The sequence below is a fragment of the Rhinolophus ferrumequinum genome, chromosome 21, assembly GCF_004115265.2.
Source record: "Rhinolophus ferrumequinum isolate MPI-CBG mRhiFer1 chromosome 21, mRhiFer1_v1.p, whole genome shotgun sequence".
Classification (NCBI taxonomy): Eukaryota; Metazoa; Chordata; class Mammalia; order Chiroptera; family Rhinolophidae; genus Rhinolophus; species Rhinolophus ferrumequinum.
The window spans coordinates 16997225-17019988 of record NC_046304.1 but is presented as its reverse complement, the minus strand read 5'-3'; the positions used below and the strand labels follow the sequence as shown (position 1 = coordinate 17019988).

At 44.3% G+C, this 22764-nt stretch overlaps 1 protein-coding gene across 1 annotated transcript in view; it reads left to right on the top strand.

Moving 5' to 3' along the window:
* Positions 1-22764, top strand: part of NXN (nucleoredoxin) — a 141786-nt gene that overhangs the window by 103412 nt on the left and 15610 nt on the right. The window contains exons 2-5 of the mRNA XM_033089534.1: positions 11740-11857; positions 13890-14023; positions 14504-14604; positions 16094-16200. Of these exons, the coding sequence (XP_032945425.1) occupies positions 11740-11857; positions 13890-14023; positions 14504-14604; positions 16094-16200 (460 nt within the window). The remainder of the gene's footprint in view (positions 1-11739; positions 11858-13889; positions 14024-14503; positions 14605-16093; positions 16201-22764) is intronic.

Sequence of the window (22764 nt, the reverse complement as noted above, 5' to 3'; positions counted from 1 at the left end):
TTATCACTACAAACCCACTAGCAGAGCTTTGATTTCTCCTAAGCCAGTGTTGGTTCTGACCAGCCTGGCCCAGCCCACCTGCATTTTTCCCTTGGTCTCACCTGCTGTTCTGTTCTCTGTGTTCGCTCCAGGCAAAGGAGACAGGGGAAGGTGAGGAGGAGGGTGCAGGGTTCAAAGGCACGGTTAAGGGAGGCGACCTCTCAGTCCACTCGTACTTGTTTTAGGTAATTTATTCTGCCATTTAAAGAGTCTTCTGGGCCCCCAAGTATCCCAAGGAACTAGGGAGAGTCTTGGTTACCAAACACCCCTTTAAATAGCTGAACTTGACAGCTATTGTATTTCCCTGAAAGTAAGACCGAGCTGGACAATCAGCTCTAATGCATCTTTTGGACCAAAAATTAATATAAGACCCGGTCTTATTTTACTATAATGTAAGACCGGGTCTTATATTAATTTTGCTCCAAAAGACGCATTAGAGCTGATTGTCCAGCTGCGTCTTATTTTTGGGGAAACATAGTAGCTAAGCATCCGGCCTGACTGACCCATCACGGACTTCACGGTGTTTTCTCTCTCCCTTCCTCCATTCATTTTATCCATTTGTTCCTCTATTTGTTCACCCATCATTTATTGAACACGTACCAGTACAGTGCCAAGCACTGTACGTGGCCAACAGCTGTACCAGACTGTGAAAATTTCAGTCACAGGACAAATCACACAGTGAGAATCATGCCTCAGAAGCAAGATTTGCTCTTAACTCCGAGGATATAAGATAAGGACATGGTCCTGCTGTAGCATTTAGAATGGTTCTGGGGTAACAACAACCATAATAATTGACGTTAATAATAGTAGTTATAACATAATACCTCATTGATGCCAGACCCTGCGCTGAGCACTTTATGTCACACATCTCATTTTTACAACCGTCCAATAAAGTGTGGGTACTATCATTCCCATTTTACAGATGAGAAAACTGCGAGAGAGTTAGGTAGCTTGTCTGAGGTCACCCTCTGGCGAGTGGCCGGAGCAGAGTTAGACGCAGGCAGTCTGGCTCCCAAGCCTGTGCCAAGTAACCTCTGGTATATATACTGCAGTGACATTTGGGGGTGAGACAAGGGGAATTTCTCCTTTCAGACTGTATATATCATGGGTTTTGGTCTTGTTTAGTTAGGAAGGGTAAGAACACTTGCAAGGATCTGTTTTCAAAAGCGGCTCACAGAAAAGGTGGTGTCGACTGTGGTCAGCGTTTGGTGGGAGGACCGGAGTCGCCTGTGAAGGCTCCTGCTGACCTTGCCAAGGTAGATTAATCCTACATCTGTGTTAGCTTTGGCTTGATCCCACGGATTTGCAGCAGCTGTTGAGAAATAAAAACTTAGACCCCCAGTCAAACGCAAGGCCCAGTCCTCAGAATGCGAGGCAGATTCCATGTCACCCTCAGGAACTGGGGCTTCTCGGAAATCACCAGGTTGTATTTCCCTGTGGCATCTGTGGGTGCTGACTAATCCCTCCAGTGTTTCAGATTAGCTCGGCTTTTTAGTTTGCATTTTCACCGTCTACCAGCCCCCCATCCTGTCGTTTCTGACATTTGCCTCCTTGTTTCGTGGGTCCCTGTAAAAGTGTTTCTGACCATCATTCCTAGGATGACATCGCTTCAACCACAACCTTGGAATCATTAACCAGAACCAGCCGCCAGGCCAAGGACCGGGAACTTTTAAGTAATCCGATAGCTCATTTTGTCATCCTTTTTGATTTTCGCCAAGTTAAGCTAATATCCTCTCCTCTTTCTTTTTTTTCTGTTTCCTCTCTGTTGCCTTGCCTCTGAAGTCGGTGAACACTTAGATTTCTAGGCTCTGAGGTTTTGCTTCGACCGAGTCTATCGGAGCTACCTGGCCTCTGGGTAGCCGGGAAAGGAGGTGGTTCAGAAAGTCCAACGTGTCATGGAAATGAACTTTGGGTGGACTGTTTTGCCAGGACAGTCCCTGGAAGGAGAACAGGCGTTGGATGGATGTCATCTGGTCTTTCCCAGCCGCAGCAGTGCCTGGCAGGGTAGCCCCTCAGAGTGCTTGTCTAAGGTGCCATTAGCCTTTCTGTGTGCCGAGGGCCAGTGGCTGTGTGTCCTCGCTCTCAGTCCAGCCTCCTGGTTCAAAGGCTGCCGGCATGGGAACTGCCTGACTCAGCGCCGTCTCCTCCTACGCTCTTTTGTAACAGACTGTACTGTATTTCATGCTTCCGTCATCCAAGCCAGAAGATAAAGAAATGAAGTAGGAATTCCTGTCAGAATCAGATTTTTAAAAAGAATTCCAGATCCCTTTTAAAATCTGGAAATCCAAAATGGGAGGTAGGAGGAAGCGGCACACAGACCACAGAAAACGGGCCAAAAAATAGGGATGTGTTTTGCAAAAAAAAAAATTGTATGTGGATTGCTCTTACGGCAACAATACAGAAGGAAATCCCCATTTCTGGAGGAGTTTTATATACAGCCTCCTACCTATATACGGTTGATGGATTAACTTTAAAATAGAGTTGACAGGAAAATGTTTTTTGAAGAGCATGCTGACGAGGGGGAAATCAGCATAAATTTGATTCAGGTATTAATGGTGTGTCCCGTGTGCATGAGCGCGTTAGCTTTCAGAGCATCTCCACAGATACCACCTCATCTAGATTCCATATTCATCCTGGGATGTGGGTATTAACTGTGCCAAGCGAGGAGGCAAGACCTGCCCTAGATCTCGTACCATGTCACCAACTGACGTCTAATAAGATGTCAGGGCCAGGGTGTAATCCCAGGCCCGCGAAATTCTGTTTTTTTCCTTTAGTACCATGTTTGTTTGGTGTTTTTTCCCCCAAGAAGGAACTTTAAGATAACAAGGAAGCACGTATGCTCCCGACTTGGATTCAACACTCTAATACTGTACCAAGGGAGAGGATGAACTCCTTTATTGGGGATCCTTAAAAGTAAGTGCAGTTAGAGCTCAGTCCTGGGTGGGTCTGATTTTCACCACCCTGAGGGCAACGGGATGAATTAGAGAGCACAGGAGCTCATGAGTGTAGGAGAGAGACTTGCGTCTCCCACTCTTCACCATTGCGTCGTCTTAGAGTTTAGGCAAATGCTGGTTTCTATTAGAGGGAACTTTCACGACGACAGGAGTAAAGATTGTGCAATATCGTAGGTCTCCCAGTTGAATCAAGGTCAAGTTATGCACTAAAATGAACTCTTAAGACAGGGGGTCTTTACCTGGGGTCCATACAGGGATGGGATCAGACGGGTTCACTAACAAGCTTCAAGGGATTGATGAACGCTATGAAATTGCACATAGACTCTTGTGCATGTGCATTTTTCTCTGGAGAAAGGATCTATAGCTTTTATCCTCAAAAGTGTCTGTGACCCAAATTGGTTATGAAACCACTGTTTCTTAAGAGGCCTTTTTAAAAACCTTTAGTAGACTTCAGGTGTCACACCCAGCGGAAAAGGCACAGAATTGAATCTTGGTGATCATTTCTTTAAGCTCATGTATTTCTTATTTCCAGTCAGCCTAAGAAAACCATCATCAAAGCAGACTTATGTGACTTTTCTAACCTAAGGTTCATCTCTGATTTGGATATCAAAATTGACGTGAATGTTCATTCTGTGCCTTCTGCACTGTTTCAAAGCAGAGTAACTGTGATGCTACAACCTAAGAAAGATAGTCCCATGCAAACCTAGAAATCACCGATGAATGACATAAGTTCCTAAAGAAATCATTATCATATAAAATTAGACCATGATGTGTCTTAGTCTACAAAAGGATCGAATTTTCAGTGTCAGATATAAGTCTAGAAGCCTAATTTTTTTTTCACTAGACCAATGGACATTTACTTGGAAACAAAAGATTCAACAACTATGGATAACATACAAGCCAAGACCTCCTGTCTTCCTTGAGTCCCAGTGGGAAAGAAAGCCGAGGACCCCTAGTGAAAGAAGGAAAATAAGGGTCATAGGTGCTATATAGTTCTCCTGTCTCCAAAGGATACTGAGAGAAAATAAATATCTGTGATGATTTGGGAGCAGGAGCAAGGTGTCTTAGTCTCTGCCTACATGAGGGACCCAGAAAAAAAAATGAGTTCTTTCTTATCTATCAAGGGGGATGTCTTAAAAAGAACGAAACTAAATCTCTCGAACTATCCAAGCAGGCTAGCCCTCAGTTCCTCCTTTTATGATGTCAGCTGGGGGAATGGTTCTGACGCATGCCGCGTGGCCAAGCATTTAGAGGCTAGCTTGCCCAGGTACCAAAATCCACCCTAAAAATGAAAACATCTAGCCAACAGCCGATTGGCTTGAAATGCTTAACATTTCAAGTATAATATGGATGTCTACATTCAAACTGCTCTAGTTAATCATGTTGCATTTATCATCTTCATGTTTAAGGCTCACAGGCTATTGTACAATTTACTTCAGAGAAGAGTCTCGCTACCCCAAAAGAGAGTCTTGTTACAAGATGCCATTTGCTTTTGGGAGCCCCAACCACCAGGGGAGATATGATTGTAGTCATCCCTTAAAAATACATGTGACCAGGGAAGAGTTTCTTTATGAAAGCAAGGATGGTTTAACCTTGGAGTGAGTACTAAATATACAACAGGTCAAAAGAATAACCATAAAGAAATCATCCATTCCTGATTAAAATTTTGGTCAAAACGTTATGGAGGGCTATTTTTTGTTGATAAAATACACATAAAATTGACCATCTTAATCATTTTTAAGTATATTAAATACATTCACATTGCTGTACAACCATCACCACCATTAATCCCTATAACTCTTTTCATCTTATAAAACTGAAACTCTGTACCTATTAATCATTCCTCATTCTCCCATCCCCCAAGCCCCTGGCAACAGCTTATAATTTCTGTCTTTATGATTTTGACAACTCTAAGTACCTCATATAAATGGAGTCATACAGTATTTGTCTTTCTGTGACTACTTCTTTCATTTAATATAATGTCCTCAAGATTCATCCATGTTGTAGTATGTTGCAAAATTTCCTTCCTTTTTTTAGACGGAATAATGTTCAAGACTATTTTGTTTAACATGTTAAAGAATATCTGCCTCAATCCAGTGGCTAATATTACACATGATAGTAAAATATTACAGGTATATCCATATGGTCAGGTAGACGATAAGGGGGTGCTTGCTATTTAATACTGTTCTGGAAGTTCCAGCCATTATAGTTGTATAAGAAAAGGAAATAAATGGTGTAACTATTGAAAAAAAAGAAGATAAAGTTGTATTTATTTGCAAATAGCCTGGCTTTCTCTTCAGACTAAAAAAGTATTTTGAAGTAAGAGTATATATTTAAAAATTAGCTGTTTTTATAACTCTACTTTCCCATTTGTGACATAGATCCCACTCTTTTGCCTGTTCAAGGACTTTGTTCTTGCATTTTTTCTTCTCATCCATTTTTCACTCTCTCTTCTGAATTAGCACCAATGGCATATTTTATAGTATCTCCCATCTTTAAACTATTCTCCCTCTGGCTTCATCTTTAAAATATCCTCCTTCTGACCGCATCATGTATTTTTCTAGCTACAGTCCCTTCTCTGCTCCTTTTATAGCAAAACTCTTAAAGAGAATTGTCTATAGTCCAATTCAATCCCATATCTGCCATTTCTCTTTCTTTTTTTATAACCTTTCTTCTTTTCATTATGCTCCTCTAGTGTTTCATATGTTAGCAAGAGGACTCGAATTTTCTGGGTTCCGGGCCCACTTTAGACATGTGTGCTAGACAGAGCTGTGTCCCATTCCCTCTCTGTTCTACTCCAGTCCTGTCTTTCAGCTTCACCACTTCACTAACTGCTCTCTGACCCTGTCAAGGTCGTATGTGACCTTAGTTGCCAATCCACTGGTCAGTTCTCATTTTACTCAACATCTCAGCAGGATCTGACACAGTTGCCTACTCCCTTCTCTTCAAAACACTTTCTTCACATGCCGTATGGGAGTCTCCTCGTTTTCTTCCTGTGTCACTTGTCACTCCTCAGTATTGGTGGTCCCCGACTCTGCCCTGGGATTTCTTTTCTCCTATAACCATGTCCTCTCCTTGGATGACCTCATTCAGGCCTATGACCCCAACAGCTTTTGGACATTGATAATCCCTGATTTATATCCCATGCCCACTGAGTCTAGATTTGTAAATACAGGTGCCTACTTGTAATCTCCACTTGCGTATCTAACAGGCACCTCAAACTTGACCTAGCCGATCTTGATTTTTCCCTCCCAAACTTCTTCCTCCTCCATTGTTCCTCATCTTGGTTAATGAGACAGACCCCTTGAACACACTTTTGCTCAAGCCCCCAAACCACAATACATCCTTGATCTTTTTCTTTCCATCACCCTTTCCCCAGATTTAATTTGTCAATCTAATCTATTGACTATCTTCAAAATATATAATAGCCGGGCGGCCGGATGACTCAGTTGATGAGAGCATGAGCTCTCAACAACAAGGTTGCCGGTTCAATTCCCACATGGGATGGTGGGCTGTGCCCCCTGCAACTAAAGATTGAAAATGGCAACTGGACTTGGAGCTGAGCTGCGCCCTCCACAACTAGATTGAAGGACAACGACTTGGAGCTGATGGGCCCTGGAGAAACACACTGTTCGCCAATAAAAAAAATTTTTTTTTAAAGTCTTTAAAAAAAAAGAACTATATATATATTTATAGATGTATGTATTAGCCTCACTGTCTCTGCTGCTTCAACCCAGGTCCTCACCACTGCTCTCACCTCCTGCCTGAGCTGTTTGTTGTAGCTTCCCCAGTCCGTCTCTTGCCTTTCACTTGTCTTCCCCTGCAGTGTGTTCCTTCACAGCAGCCAAAGTGACCTTTTAAAATATAAATCAGATCATAACACTCCTCTGCTAACCTTAACCTATTACACTTATAATAAAATTCCATTATTTTTACCAGTCTACAGGGCCTTAAACATCTGGTCCATAATTGCCCTTCTGACCTCCCCTCCCTGGCTCTATCTGGCTCCATCTATTCCAGCCTTCCCCAGTCAGCCTCCCGGCCTCTACACAGGTTCCCTCGACCTCAGGTAGCTTTCTTTGATGCACACATGGCTTGCTCATTATTGGTGTCTGTGCGCAAGTGTCATTTCTTCCAAGATGCCTTCCTACATAACTCTAAAATATGTACCACCCCACCAACATGTTTTGTTCTTATTCTGCTGTTTTCCTTTTTAAATAATGTTTTTTTATTATTTTTCGATTGCAGTAGACTTACAATATTATATTAGTTTCAGGTGTACAACATACTGATTAGACATTTATATAACTTACAAAGTGATCACCTGATAAGTACCCATCTGACACCATACATAGTTATTATGGTATTACTGACTATATTCCCTATGCTGTACTTTACATCCCTGTGACTGTTTTTATAACTGGTAATTTACACATCTTAATCTCTTCCCCTTTTCAACCTATATCCCCAACCCCCCTCCCATCTGTCAACTATCAAAATGTTCTCTGTATCTTTGGGTTTGTTTCTGTTTTGTTTGTTTGTTTGTTTTTTATATTTTACATATAAGTGAAATCATATGGTGTTTGTCTTTCTCTGACTTATTTCACTTAGCATAATACCCTCTAGGTCCATCCATGTTGTTGCAGATGGCAAGATTTCATTCTTTTTTATTGTATGTATGTCCCACTTTTTCTTTATCGATTTGTCTATTGTTGGACACTTAGGTTGCTTGCATATCTGGGCTATTATAAATAATACTGCAGTGAATATAGGGATGCATGTTTCTTTTCAAATTAGTGTTTTGGTTTTCTCCAGATAAATACCCAGACATGGAATTACTGGGTCCTTCTTTTGTTTTAAAGTAATTTTGTCTGGTATAAGTATTGCTACTCTAGCCTTCTTTTTTTTCATTTCCATTTGCATGAAATATCTTTTTCCATCCCTTTACTTTCAGTCTGTGTGCGTCTTTCGATCTGAAAGGAGTCTCTTGTAGGCAGCATATGTACGGGTCCTGTTTTCTTCTCCATTCAGCCCTCCTGTCTTTTGATTGGAACATTTAATCCATTTACACTTAAAAGTAATTGTTGATAGATATGTAGCTATTGCCGTTTTATTATTCATATATTTTCTTTCTTTTTCAAGAAATCCCTTTAACATTTCTTGTAATACTGATGTGTCTTGGTTTGGGCCTCTTAGGGTTCATATTGTTTGGGACTCTGTGTACTTCCTGAACTTATATGCCTGTTCCTTCACTGGGTTAGGGAAGTATTCTATCATTACTTTTTCAAATAGGTTTTCAATTCCTGTCCTCTCTCTTCTCCTTCTGGTACCCCTATGATGCAAATGTTGATATGCGTGATGTTGTCCCAGAGACCCCTTAAAGTATCCTCATTTTTTTGGATTCTTTTTTCTCTTTGCTGTTCTGATTTTGTGTTTTCTGCTACCTTGTCCCCCAAATCACTGATTCGATCCTCTGCTTTATCTAATCTACTGTTGATTCCCTCTAATGTATTTTTTCATTTCAGTTACTGTAGTCTTCATTTCTGACTGGTTCTTTTTTATGTTTTCTATCTCCATTTTTTAAATAGAGTATTTACCATATCTTTTATTTGTGGGTTATCTAACACAAAAATGCATGGGAAGGACTTGAAGGGTTTTCATAAGAGAGCAAATACAAGAGTGATGAAAAATATAATATGTAAAGAAAAAGTAGAATTGGCAATGTTTTGCCTGAAAGGCCTAGACAGATTTAATCTGTCTCCATTTCTGTGTTTCCTGTCTCTTTGTTAAAGTTCTCACTGAATTCATCTAAGCTTCCTCTAAGTTCGTTGAGCATCCTTATAACCAGTGTTTTGAACTCTGCGTCTGGTAGATTGCTTGTCTCCATTTTGTTTAGTTTTTTTTGCTGGCGTTTTGTTCTGTTCTTTCATCTGGGACATGTTTCTTTGTCTCCTCATTTTGGCTGCCTCCCGGTGTTTGTTTCTATGTATTAGGTAGATCTGCTACATCTGCTGGTCTTAGTAGAGTTGCCTTAGGTAGTAGGTGTCCTGAGGGGCCGAGTGACATTGTCTCCCTGGTCACCTGTGCTGAGTGCTCCAGGTGTGTCCCTTGTGTGGGTTGTGAGTGTCCTCTTGTTGTAGTTGAGCCTTGATTGCTGTTGGTATGTCAATGGGAGGGATTGACCCTCAGGCTGATGGGTTGTGAGGACTGGCCGTGACTACAGTGGAGGAGGTGTTGTACAGGAGCTGGCCCTAAGGAGCAGGATTCATGTTAGTGGGGCTCTGGTACCTACCCAGCCTGCCCTTTGGGTGTGTGATGTGTGGAGACGGTTGCGTGGTGCTCTGGTGTGTTCTGAAGCTGGCCACTGGGTGTGTTGGTTCTGAGGCCTTTTGGGAGGGGCTCTGGTATAGGTCAAGTTCAGCTGCAGCCTGTGCCCGGTCCTGGGCCACCTGATATGAGGGCTCTGTTCTCCTTTTATCATTTATAAGTGTTTGAAATTATTTTTCTATTTATATTCTTATTTATTGTCTGTCTCCCACACTAGAACAGAAGCTTTGCAAAGACAGTGGCTTCATCTGCCTTGTTCTTTCTTGTATCCCTTGTGCTTAGAACAGGGATGGCACATAATAAATACTCAGTTACTATCTGTTGGATGAATTTCAGCACCTACCAGTTATAAAACATACCACGGAAGAAATAGTCTGTTTACATACACACACACACACACACACACATGCCTAACATCACTAAGTACAAGATAAGCAATCAAAATGCAGTATCATTTTTTTTTCCTGTCAAATTGGAAAAACTAAGGTTGGTGACAATATTGGTGAGGGAACTAGGAAATGGATACACTCATTTGCCACTGGTAAAAATATAAAATTGTCTATGCTTTCCTAAGTGGTGAGTCATGCATGATTTTTATCTCAATTTTTGCATCTCATTTTTTCCAGTAATTACTTTTCCCCCCAATAATTACTTTTTAAGCCAGAAAAACACGATAATCTTGATCTTCCCCCTTCCTTTTTTTTTTAAATTAAAAGTGGTTAGATCCTTGCACCGTCCAATTTGTGAAGCCAATCCCAGCTTCGGATAATCTTGTTTTGTTGTTGAACCTCTTCTCTTAAGAATGTTTACTCTGGGCGGCCGGATGGCTCAGTTGGTTAGAGCATGAGCTCTCAACAAGTTTGCCGGTTCAATTCCCGCATGGGATGGTGGGCTGTGCTCCCTGCAACTAAAGATTGAAAACGGCAACTGGATTTGGAGCTGAGCTGCACCCTCCACAACTAGATTGAAAGAACAATGACTTGACTCGGATTTGATGGGCCCTGGAAAAACACACTGTCCCAATATTCCCCAATTAAAAAAAAGAATGTTTACTCTGAATCTTGTATCAGGTTTCTCTGGGATGATGCAACACTGGTCATTGAAAACTGTATGTGCAGAATCGTTCTTGTTCTGAGGTCCTGGGCTGGCTTGGGGAGCTTATTGGAAATGTGAGGCTGGGGAAGAACATGCAGGCGAAGGCAGGGCCCACCCAGTTTGAAGTGGGGTCCCAGCACCCTTCCTGCCAAGACCAGGTCTCCACAGACAGGGGGAGCCTAACATTTCTTGGCAGGTACCCTGCCCGACTCCCTCACTGCCTGGGATTGAATTAAAAACAATAATAATCACAGCCATGCATGCATTTCCCTCCGCTGTATGCAGCTGGACTTCTGATGCCTGTTTCCTTTGACGTATCTGTGCCCAATTCGGCCTGTGCCCTGGTGGCCAGCCCTCATGTCTGGGCCCCACACCCGGAAGGGAGGCTCACCGCTGAATCACCAATGGGCCATTCTTCAGTTTCCCCTTGTTTCTTTTTTTCCTGGAGGAGCATTGGTAGTTCGACGTTTCATTTCCTTATGTCATTTTCTGGGCTTGGCAATTAAGGTCCTGTGCACCCAGTGTTTAGCCCACCTGAATAGTGTTCACGCAGACGGCCCTGAGCAAACAAAGGAGCCCACACATACTTGGCTCCTGGCCCTGGGCTGTTGCAGTTCCCTTTCTTCAGCCTCGTCCTACTTAGATCCTGGCCCTCTGACAGTGTGCATCAGCCTCGAGAACCTGCCAACAGATTGTGGATTGTTTTGAGTGGTACCCAGGGCTGAGGGTTGGGGCTGGCTCAGGATGTTGCTTCCCTAATGTTTGCTGGCTAAATAGCAAATGCCAACGACTGCCAGTATTCCAGGGAACTGGTGAGGTGGTGAGAGGGGCAGATATTAAGTACTTGTCATCTTTTGGATACCCTTGTCCCTTGTCCCTTGGAGTTCAGGGGACACAGCAGAACAGGGGCCACCTGCCTGCTGATAGGGTGGAGAGGCACCAGTAGAAAAGCCTCCTTTCCTGCCTTAATCACCTGGCACGGGTCTGATTGTCTTCAAAGGATGTATAATCTATCGTTGTCTTCATGCTTGTTAGAGAAGGTGCCCAGAGGAGAGGTGGAAGCGAACCCTCCTAGAATAACGGTTATCCATCCCTCGTCAACCTCTGCCACGGCTTGAGCCTGGGTGGGGCTCAGCCTCAGGGTCCCTTGCTCTATTATAGACCTCAGGGGCGAATGGAGCTGTAGCTTCCGATCTGTTATTCATTCAGCTGTACTTTAGCTGTACTTCCAACCCACCTACCCCTCAGACCCGAGGGGTTCCAAAGAGCTCTGCAATTAATCCAGTTTGGACGTAACCACTGTCTTTAACTTTTCTTCTTACAGCTTAAACTTTGGAACAAATACCGAATTTCCAACATTCCATCACTCATATTCCTAGACGCCACCACCGGGAAGGTCGTGTGCAGGAATGGGCTGCTGGTGATCCGCGATGACCCAGAAGGTGAGTCCATCCTGTGCTCCTCTCTCCGTCCTGCTCCGACCTCACCCCATTGCTAGAGGACGTACACAGGAAATACAGTGGACCCTCAAACAACATGGCGGTGGGGGCATAGAACCCCACACGGTCAAAAATCTGTGTATGACTTTTGACTCTCCAAAACCATAACTACTACTAGCCTCCTGTCGGTCTCAGAGGCCTTCCTGATTACCTAGAAGCCTTACCGGTAACGTAAACAGTTGATTAACACCTATTTTGTATATGTCTGACATGCCATAGTCTTACAGTAAAGGAAGCTAGAGAAAAGCAACTGTTATTTTAAAAATCATAAGGAAGAGAAAATGCATTTACAGTACTGTACTGGATTTACTTATCGGTACCGTAAATACACATCCTTTGTTTTAGGCTATACGGTTCATCTGCAAATGGTTTTCAAATTGATGGTTGAAAAAAAATCTGCGTATAATGGACACACACAGTTCACCCATGTTTTGAAGGGTCAACTGTGTATGTAAGCGGGTTTATTCAGCTAAAGAATATCGTCCTGATGAAATTATAGTATTCTCCAGGTCACGGTTAAGATCGTTAAAGGGATCAGGATGGCCCTCCTGGGAGCTTTAATTCATGGGCCAAAGGAGATGGAATCTGAGAAAGGAAGTTTAGCTTCAAGGCTGAGGAAGCACTTGAGAAGCAGCTAGAGCTCAGACACGGACTTCGGAGCTGTTTGAACGGCCGCTGTCACCTTAACAGTGAGAGGCAGGCTAAGTGATTCTGGGTTGTTTTTTTCTCTTTAAAATATTACCATAGCACAGTCGCAGCCTCTGTTGCCTTCCTGGTCTCAGGGGTGAATGCACCTCATTTCTAGGTACTGCCCAAGTCCCGCAGGCCTTGTTCTTGTTGGCTGGCCGGGGGGATGGCCATGCATGGCTGGGTTGGTCTGCTCACCCTGCTCAGTGTCTGTCCAACGTCTGTTTCTCTCCCCATGGCACTGGAGTCATAAAAGGGGCATTGGACCGTCCCTCCCTCACTTCCTGCTCCAATTAGAGGATTCAAGCCTGGTCACAAATTTTCCCGTAAAAATTTCACCTGCTTCAAAGAACTGTCCTTTGTGAAAACCAGGCCGTGATAGAACCAAGTCTCTATCTTCTCAAATTTAAACACACACACACACACACACACACACACACACACACACCTGTGAAGCTTGTTAAAATGCAGATTTTCCCCCTACTCCCCAGATTCTTGGATCCATTTGTTCAGGGTGGGCTTGGCCACCTGCATTTCCAACCAGTCTCTGCTCTTCCCTTCCATCCTCCCCCCACCTCAGGCAATTTTGACGCATGGACCACCCTGGGAGAAAACACTGTTCTGTTGAGCTGGGAGCATATTATTTGCTTTTCCTGCCTGGGGCTTAAGTGTCATCAGAATGTAGACCATCTGGGTTGAGTGGGTTTTACTCTTTCCTTTCCCTGGACTTAAATTCTCCTCTCACTTGGTTCCCTGGGCCCCAACCCAGACCACCTGAACCAGAATCTCGGAGGGGTGGGGCCCCGGAGCATCGTGTTTTAAAATTCCCCAACTGATGCTAAAATGCAGTCAGAGCTGAGATCCACTGAGACTCCTGGGTTGGAATCGAAGACACTCCAGGTTAATATCTGAGGCAGTGCTTCCCCAGCCTGTCCCCTCATCACAGTTACCTGGGGAGTCTGTTTCGCTTTGTTTTGGACAGACAGCCTCAGCCATGCCCCTGGATCATGGGACTTGGGCTGTGACCTCGGCTCCTATTCTTCAAAATCCCCCAGGAGATTGAGCCCTGTGATCGTGCAAGTTCGAGAACCCTTGCCTTGAGGGTAGGTAGGGCTCTGTCAGGGATGAGCCCTGCTTTTATTCCTGTATTTTTAGCTGCAGATCCTATGGGTATGTTAACAAATACTATTTGACGATAAAGTTGTCATGCTCTGCAGCCCTGAGGCCTCTTGAGTCAGAGGCCACATTGAAGAGTCTTAACATTGTTGCCGTCTGTTGCCTGTTTCAGGTTTGGAATTCCCTTGGGGACCTAAACCCTTCAGGGAAGTCATTGCAGGGCCCTTGCTTAGAAATAATGGGCAGTCCCTGGAGAGCAGCAGCCTGGAGGGGTCTCACGTGGGAGTCTATTTCTCCGCACACTGGGTGAGTGTTTGGTCCTTCTTTAGTCCAGATGGAAAGAAGCAATGATGTCACCACCAAGAATGGTTTTGATGGGCTTCTGGAGGTGTAACTGCTGGCATAAAGTCCTGGCGTGCTTCCTTTCTCCCATGCCCGATGCATTGTTGGCAAGCAATAAGTGTGTATTATTATTATGAATGATAATAGCAGCAAGAGCATGACTTCTTTTGCCTGGTCTAAAAGGATAGCTCTCCTAACCCATTCTGATGAGGCTTCCGGTAGCCCCTGAGGGGTTCCCATAACTGCTGCTTGGTGGCACACCGTAAGGGCTGGATGTTCACCTTTATGAGAGGCACGTTTGTTTCTGCCTCTCCATAAACCAGGTTGGGCCATCCCAGCCCTACTTTGGTCTTGCTTACCTGGCCTCTGGTAGCACGTGGTTGGGAAAGGGGACCTTGAAGCTGCAACGTCATCACACTGCAGGATCCCGCTCTTGTCTTTCAGTGCCCACCCTGCCGAAGCCTCACCCGAGTCCTGGTGGAATCCTACCGGAAGATCAAGGAGGCAGGCCAGAAATTTGAGATCATCTTTGTTAGCGCAGACAGGTAATGTGCGCCGGGCAGGTGGCAGTGCAGCTTCTCCTTTCTGCAGGTGGTTGGTTAACATGTGTTTCTCTCGCCTTACACGACTCACTTCTTGAGGGTAGAGCTTGGAGGTAGAGATTGGAGAAGACGTATCTGGGATTACTGGCAGACACAGAGATACATTTCACAGTAACTCTTGGAATTGTCTGAAGGGAAGCCGAGAAAATCTTGTCCTTGCTGTACCTATGGGGGTATGCCCCAATTCAGGCCTGGGTCATTTGAGATTAGGATGTGTTTTTCTGATTGGTTCCGCGTTTTGGATTGTGGTGAAAGGATATGGACGGGGAAGGATAGAAAGAAAGAGCCAGAGGCTAGTGGAACCGGATGCCTCTCTTGGATGGCTATGCAATCATTTTCAGCTCTGGCCAGGTACTTTGTCAAGGAGCTATCAGAAAAACCAGAAGGGCAGACCTTCTTCCTGGAGAACATCAGATCCTTGTAGCCTCGATTTCCTCTGCTTCTTGCCCTCTCATTGGTTTTACTCATCAATGACCTTTCTTCATCACAAAACTCCAGCCCCAGTTCAGACCGAGCCACGAGGCGCTCCGGCCTCTTCTGTTCCTGTCCACAGAAGGCTCTCTGAGATGCCAGCACACTGACAGCGTGGGGGGGGCCTTGTCATATCCTTGACACCTGTGCTATTGGCCTGTGGTCCCACCCGACTGTCATACAGCTCCCCGTCTCTGTGGCTGTGAGTGGGGGAGAGCTTGAGGGCATGCTAGGTGGAGTGATCCTTTTTTTAAAGCTTTCAAAAATACCAACTGTGTGGAAGTATGATTTCCATGCAATGAAATACATACATTTTAGGCATATAGTTCAATGGATTCCGATGAATATATGTACCTATGTAAGCATCACAATTGAAATATAGAACATTAAAAAAAATAAAGATATGGAACATTTCCACCACTCCAAAGACTCCCTCGTGACTCTCCTCAGTCAATCCTCACCCCCAAACCCATGCTTCGGGGATCCTTCATCTGCTTTCTATCACTTGATTCGATTTGTCATTCCTGGAATTTCTTTTATGTGGAACCATAGTGTCTATGCTTGATTAAAAGTGGGGTCCCCTAGACATCACTGTAAAAAGGCACAAAATAGGAGAATCACTAGGGAATGCAGTGTCTGAACATCTAGGCTTCTTATAAAAGTCACACCCGTCTGTGTTAACAAATGAAAAGTTGGGCATGAATTGAGCTGGTAGGATTCAGGGGAGCAGGCTCTGGAAATGGCCTGGCATTTTTGTTTGGCATCCCATGTTGGATAGAGGCGTTTGCTTCTTGGTGGATGCCAGAATGGGGGAAGAACCCCCTCCCGGTGTCCGAGGTCACAATGACTAGAAAGCTCAGCAGCCGTAGAGCCCTGGGCACGACGTGGTAGAAGGTGGGGAGCGCCCAGGGGTGGTACATTTGGGGGTAACAGAGCCTTGTTTCCGTGTGTGTCTCTGTAGGTCAGAGGACTCGTTCAAACAGTACTTCAGTGAGATGCCCTGGCTCGCTGTCCCCTACACCGACGAGGCCCGGCGGTCGCGCCTCAACCGCCTGTATGGAATCCAAGGTAGGCATTCCCCACTCCAGGGGGCGCATTGGGACCCTGCCCATCAGGGTTCACCACGTCTTTAGCTTTCCTTTTAGAGGGAAAAGAACATCTTTATTTCCATGACTGTTCACTTTCTTTACCGTATTAAAAAATCACATGCGGTGAATTTTATGGTATGTCCATTGTACCTCATGGAAGCTGTTTCTGAAGCAAAGTACTTGTCCAGGTGAGACAGCTGCTTTTCACCCCCTGGCCTAATGGGTTCTGACGTGGTTGGGCCACGGAGCACACATTCCCCAGTGATTCAGCCAAAACCCTCTCCTTAGGGTTTTACTGTCAAACAGATCTGAGAGTGATCTTTGGTTCCATCATTCAGACTCTTGGAACCTCAGTTGCCTCATCTGCAAAATGGGCATAAATTTCTGCCACAAAGAATTGCTGGGGGCATTAAGAGGATAATGTACGTTAGGCACCTCGCTTGGTTCCTGAAGCATGTAAGCAAGGACCGCGTGAGAAAATTGATAGCCTGAGAATTGAACACTAGAACTTGGAATGCTAGTCATGGTGCTTTTTTCAGAAGTAATGATTATTCATGAGACAGACTCTGCTTCTGTTCTTTATTATGTGACTACCTCCTTCCAGCCTTCACCCAGCTACGTGTTTTCTTGGTGAAGCACTTATCTGACCTGTTAAGCGTTAAACTCATTCCCTTTGTATCAGTCATACCAGGTGCTGGTCAGCCCTAGACAGATACAAGTAATATTTGAGTTCTCCAGTGTTCCTTGTGTTCTACGGAATGAAAAAATAAAACACAGCAAATTAAGATATTTATGCACAAATTCCACATCTTATGGGGGAACTCATTAGATTCTTTAACCTTTTTCGTAACCATTTAGAATAAGCATGTTTGGCGCTACTAAAGTAGCTTTGTTTGGAGCTACTAAAGTTTCAAAATATTAATATTTAATTTTAAATCAGTGCTTCTCAGTTTGCAAGGTGCATAAGAATCGCCTGGGGATCTGGTGAAAGGGCAGATTTTGAATGGTGGGTCTGGGATGGGGCTGAGATCCCACATTTCTAGCAAGCCCCCAGGTCAGATGCTGAAGCTGCTGGTCCAGGGACCACACCTGGGGTATTCCCCGTCTAGGTCTGTTAATCCTTAGCGAATGTTGGTGGCTCATGCCTCCTGTTAATACAAAAATGTATCCTTTGCCAAACAGAAGGCGCAGGACATGACATGGTTTACCGACCCAGAAGGAAAGGCACCAAGTTGGGGAACTTAAAGGAGATGTCACAGGCTTATTTCCTTCTAGCACTCTGCCTGCAGAGACTTAAAACATGTGTGCCTTGGTGTAGGAATGAAGGGTTGAATTGCCACTTCCTGGGGAAAAGTAAAACTTCACCTCTCTTAATTCATTTATTCATTCATTCAACGAATGTTTGCTGAGGGCTGACCCCTTACTGCTGAGTGACTGTGAGCAAATTACTTAACCTCTTTTATCAGTGAAATGGGGACATTTCCGTGTTGGGCACAGAGTAGGCACTTAATAAATATTTAACTAACTCAGAAAAAAAGGAGGAAAAATTTGATTTTACAACCTAAAAAAGATAAAACTTTTGGATGTCAACAAGCTTTAACAAAGGCAACCAACAATATTAATAACATGTATGGCAAAGAATCAATATCCTTCATAGAAAAAGAGCTCTTCCCAGATACCAGTGCAAAAGAGAGAAAATTTAGACAACAGAGATATGAAGTAGGCAGTTCACCCGCTGCATAGTCAGGATGGATATGAACAATATGCAGCATAATTTACTTTCATGAATTACAGGTGAAAACCTTGGGTTTGTATCTATCACATCTGCAAAAAACTCCCACCCACCCTTTCTCCCCTAATCCTGAGACGAAAAAAAAAAAAAAAGATAACCCCCAGGGTAGGAAAGAGAGCAGATTGCTAGTAGGAATATAAGTCAGGACAACTTTTCAGGAGAGCAATTGGCAATATACATCAGAGGCCTTAAAAAAAAATCTCTAAAACCTTTAATTTATAAATCCCACTTGTAGGAATTTATGCTCAGGAAATTATCCTAGAGCGCCCAGCAAAGGTTGAACTTCTCTGGAATAGGAGGTGTATTTCGGTTTTTCTGGTTTTTTCTTTTACCTTTCATACACTTTGAATTTCATTATAGATCAGGCTTCTTTCTTTGCTTTAGTCCCTAGGAAACCCGGGTGTGACTGTGAATCACCTTTAGCAATTTTGTAACACTGACCGTTTCTCTGCATGCCCTTCATTTTCTCTTCCTTCCTCGTTTTCCTGTCAGGGGAGTGTTTTCATCTGTTTTTATTGGATTAGATCACGCACTTTTTAGACCACCTTAAATCCTTTTTGGGAAAAAGATGGAGTAGATTTGAATGCATAAGATTCTATTTCTCGAGCTCCAGGTAGCCACCAGTACTCTCTGTACTGAGCTTGGTGAGACACAGGAAACCAGAAAGGTGGCCCCTTGAGTGGACAGGACGAGAGTTACGTTGGGAAATAACTAAAAAGCAGCGTATGACCATGTAAAAACTATTGGTGCAGTAAGTGCCATTTTGTACAGGGGCTTAGAAGACTGACACAGTGTCCCAGAGAGTGCAGCCGGGTTCGGGGCCTCACTCAGCCGCCCACCGCAGTCAGGAGGCCTCTCCACATTTCCAAGGACGTGTCATTAATGGAGCAGAGTCTCTTCCTCTCCAAAATAGGGGGTTGAGTTGTCCTTTCCTGGATGTGGGGTCCAGCGTGGTGCGGGCATAGCTGGTGGTCACTGCTTAGGCCATGGGGTCACCTGACACTAGTAAATTACCGAAGGAAGGTCTCCATACACCATAGCCAGTTTGAGAGCGGCAGTCTGCGCCCTCCCTGTGCTCTGTGAGGTGCTTCTGAGGACCCTTTGGGGTGGCTGGGGGGCAGGTGCCTAGGCACAGAACAGCAGTCTCATAGGAGAGATCATGAGGTCAAGTTCCAACACAAGTTTTGGACACACTGCTAAGGCTGGAGGGCACCCTTCTGTGGAACGTTGGCGGGGCACAAAAAAAATCAGATTGATCGTTTTCTGCCTGCCTTTAGAGAGCAGAGAAGGGAAATCTCCTTTCGGATTCTCCAGTTGTCAACATGTAAATATTATAGATGGAGGAGCCGCGGTTGTTAGGTGTGGCCCAGGGAGCCAGAAAGTGGGTGGCCACAAGTGAGGAAGCAGAGAGTGGAGAGTTCTCAGAGACGCATTCATTTGGCACATTCTGTGAAGGCGCTGGCCATGTGGGGATGAGAAGTACAAATGAGGAGCCCTCATGTGAGGATCGGAAAGCTGATGTGGAGAGGCTCTGTGCCCAGGCACGCGGCAGCCGGCCAGCCATGCCACAGTGAAAGAATGTGAGAGATTCATGCGGAACCCAGCTCTGGCCAGGCCAGTGAGCGTCTGCTGCAGCCCAGCCTTGCACCTGGCTCGTCCTGCTGCTGCTGGGCTGTGGCTCCGTGGTGCACACTCCCCTGCCATCTGTTCCAGTCTCTCTTCAGCTTGGACCTGTCTGCTTTCCCAGCTCCCCACCTCCTGCGTCCTCGCTCTCGGGTTTGCAGTCTTTGGCACAGTGTTTTATGCCGACCGCTCCTTGATCACTGATCTCTTGGGCTAAGCGTTAGGACCCATTTCTTCTGTAAGCAGCCTGTCAGACCTTGCCTCCTGACCTTGGCCTGTCTGCCTGTGGCCCTGTCTGATCAGAGATGAACTAAAGCATGTGAAATACGAGTGTAGAAGAGCAACACAACGTCCTTATCAAGGTAGCATTTAATGAAGGGCCACATGATGGAATAATCCGAGTTCAGGGGAGACTTGCTTAGAGCTGTTGAGCCAGGAAGGCTTCCTGGAGGAGATGGCTATGGAGCAGGGCCGTAAAGAATGGATGGCGTTTAGATAGGAGGTTTGGGACATTCCAGGGCACAAGCCAGAATAGGATGCCCATGGTGTACTACAGGACAGAGTGGGCAATAAGGCTGGTGATCCACAGCGTAGAGGGACTTGAACACCTTAGCTTTGACACTTTGGACTTTGGGAGCCTTTTGAAAATTTTGATTTAGGGGAGATCAATGCAGTAGTGACATTTAAGCTACACTGGAAGAGAAATCCCAGAGGCAGGTTATTCACTAATATTTCTTTTCTTTTTTTAAAAATTAAGGTAAAATTGGTATATAACATGATATTAGTTTCAGGTACATAACATAATGAATTCATATCAGTATACGGTACAAAAAGATCACCACAATAAGTCTAGTTATCATCCAGCACCATACAATTGACCCCCTTTACCTATTTTGCCCGCCCTAACCCCCTTCTTCTCTGATAACCACCAATCTGTTCTCCGTATCTGTGAGTTTCATTTTGTTTTGTTTTTTTTAGATCCCACATATAAGTGAAATCATATGATATTTGTCTTTGTCTGACTTATATCACTCAGCATAATGCCCTCAAGGTCTATCCATGTTGTTGAAATGGCAAGATTTCCTTATTTTGTATGGCTAAGTGGTATTCCTCAGTGGTGAGTGTGTATGCACGTGCACGTGCACGTATGTCCCATCTTCGTTACCCATTCATCGATGGACACTTACGTTATTTCCGTATCTTGGCTATTGTAAACAATGCTGCAGGGAACACAGGGGCTCATGTACATTTTCGAATTAGTGTTTTCATTTTCTTCAAATAAATACCCATAAGTGGAATAGCTGGATAATAACTCGTATGGTAATTCTTTTTTTTTAAAGGAGCGTCCATACTATTTTTCCATAGTGGCTGCACCAATTTACATTCCCATTAACAGTGTATGAGGGTTTCCTTTTCTCCACAGCCTTGTGAACACTTGTTATTTCTTGTCTGATTGATGATAGCCATTCTAACAGGTGTGCGGTGATAGCTCATTGTGGTTTTGATTTGCATTCCCCTGGTGATTAATGATGTTGAATATCTTTTCATGTGCCTATTGGCTATTTGTATGTCTTCTTTGGAAAAAATACCTATTTAGATGTTCTCATTTTTAAATCAGACTGTGTTTTTACTATTGAGTTGTTTGAGTCCTTTATATGTTTTCGATATTAACCCCCTATCCAAATATGGTTTGCAAATATTTTCTCCCATTCAGTAGGTTGCCTTTTCATTTTGTTGATGGCTTCCTTTGCTATGCAAAAACTTCTTAGTTTGATGTAGTCCCACTTATTCTTGCTTTTGTTGCATTTGCTTTTGGGATTGGATCCAAAAATTCAACGCCAAGACCGACGTCAGGGAGCTTATCACCTATGTTTTCTTCTCGGAGTTTTATGGTTTTAGGTCTTACATTCAAGTCTTTAATCCATGTTGAGTTACTTTTTGTGTATAGTGTAAGATAGTGGTCTAGTTTCATTCTTTTACATGTGGCTGGCCAGTTTTCTTATCATCATTTGTTCTGCCTTTGTTCTAAGGTCTTGATCTGGCCTCCCATCTCTTCTTGCCTCTGGCTCCTTCTTCTCCACTTCACAGAATGCTTAGGTCTCTCTTAGCCATAAAAACAAAAGTATCCCATCACCCTCTTCAAGCGACTGTCTCAGTTTGCTCAGGCTGCCATGTGCTTAAAACACCATCGGCTGGGTGGCTTAAGCAGTAGGAATTGATTTCTTACGGTCCTGGAGATTGGGAAGTCCAAGATCAGAGTGCCAGCTGGTGTGGCTCCTGGTGAGGCTTCTCGTCCTGGCTTGCAGATGGCTGCCCTCTTGCTGTGTCCTCACCTGGAAGAGAGAGAGCTCTGGTGTGTCTTCCTCTTCTTTATAAAGGCACCAGCCCTATTGGCTTAGGGCCCCATTGGATTATGACCTTTATCACCTCCTCACAGGTCCCATTTCCAAATACAGGGAGGGGGTTAGGGCTTCAACGGGAATTTGGGGGCAACATAAACATTCACTCCATAACAGCTGCCATCCCTATCACCTCCTCCCAAACACTAACATTCCCAAAGATACTCGCACTGCCTCAGGCTTCTTCACCTCCTACCAGGCGACAGGCCTCATGCTGCTGGGACGGACTCCAGCACAGTAAAGACGGGGTCCCCGCCCTCATAGAGCTCAGGGGGCCGCTTCACCTCTTGTCCTTCCAGTCTCCACCCTGAGCTGAAAATGGCCTGTCAGGTCCCCGGAGGCCTCCTGTTCATGGATTTATTTAACAGAATGTAGTTGTGTGCCTGCCATATGCCAGGTGCTAGTCTATTCATGAGCTAAAAAGATAAAGGTACCTGGCCTCACAGAGCTTACATTCTAGCAGAAAGAGACCGGCAATAAACTTAATTTAAAAAAATTAAGTATACAGTGTGTTATGAGTGCTCTAGATAAAAGGTAGAGCAAGGTCAGGAATTGGGAGTACAAGGGTAGGATTATTGGTTGGACACACTTACAAACTTAATTCAGCTCCTTTAATCATTTTTAATGGATGTATACATTTAAACCTTAAAAAAAAACCACTTATCTGAAAGACAAACAAAATGTTCCCAAGTTCTTAAGTCTATTAACTCTAGTACGTTAAACTTACAAA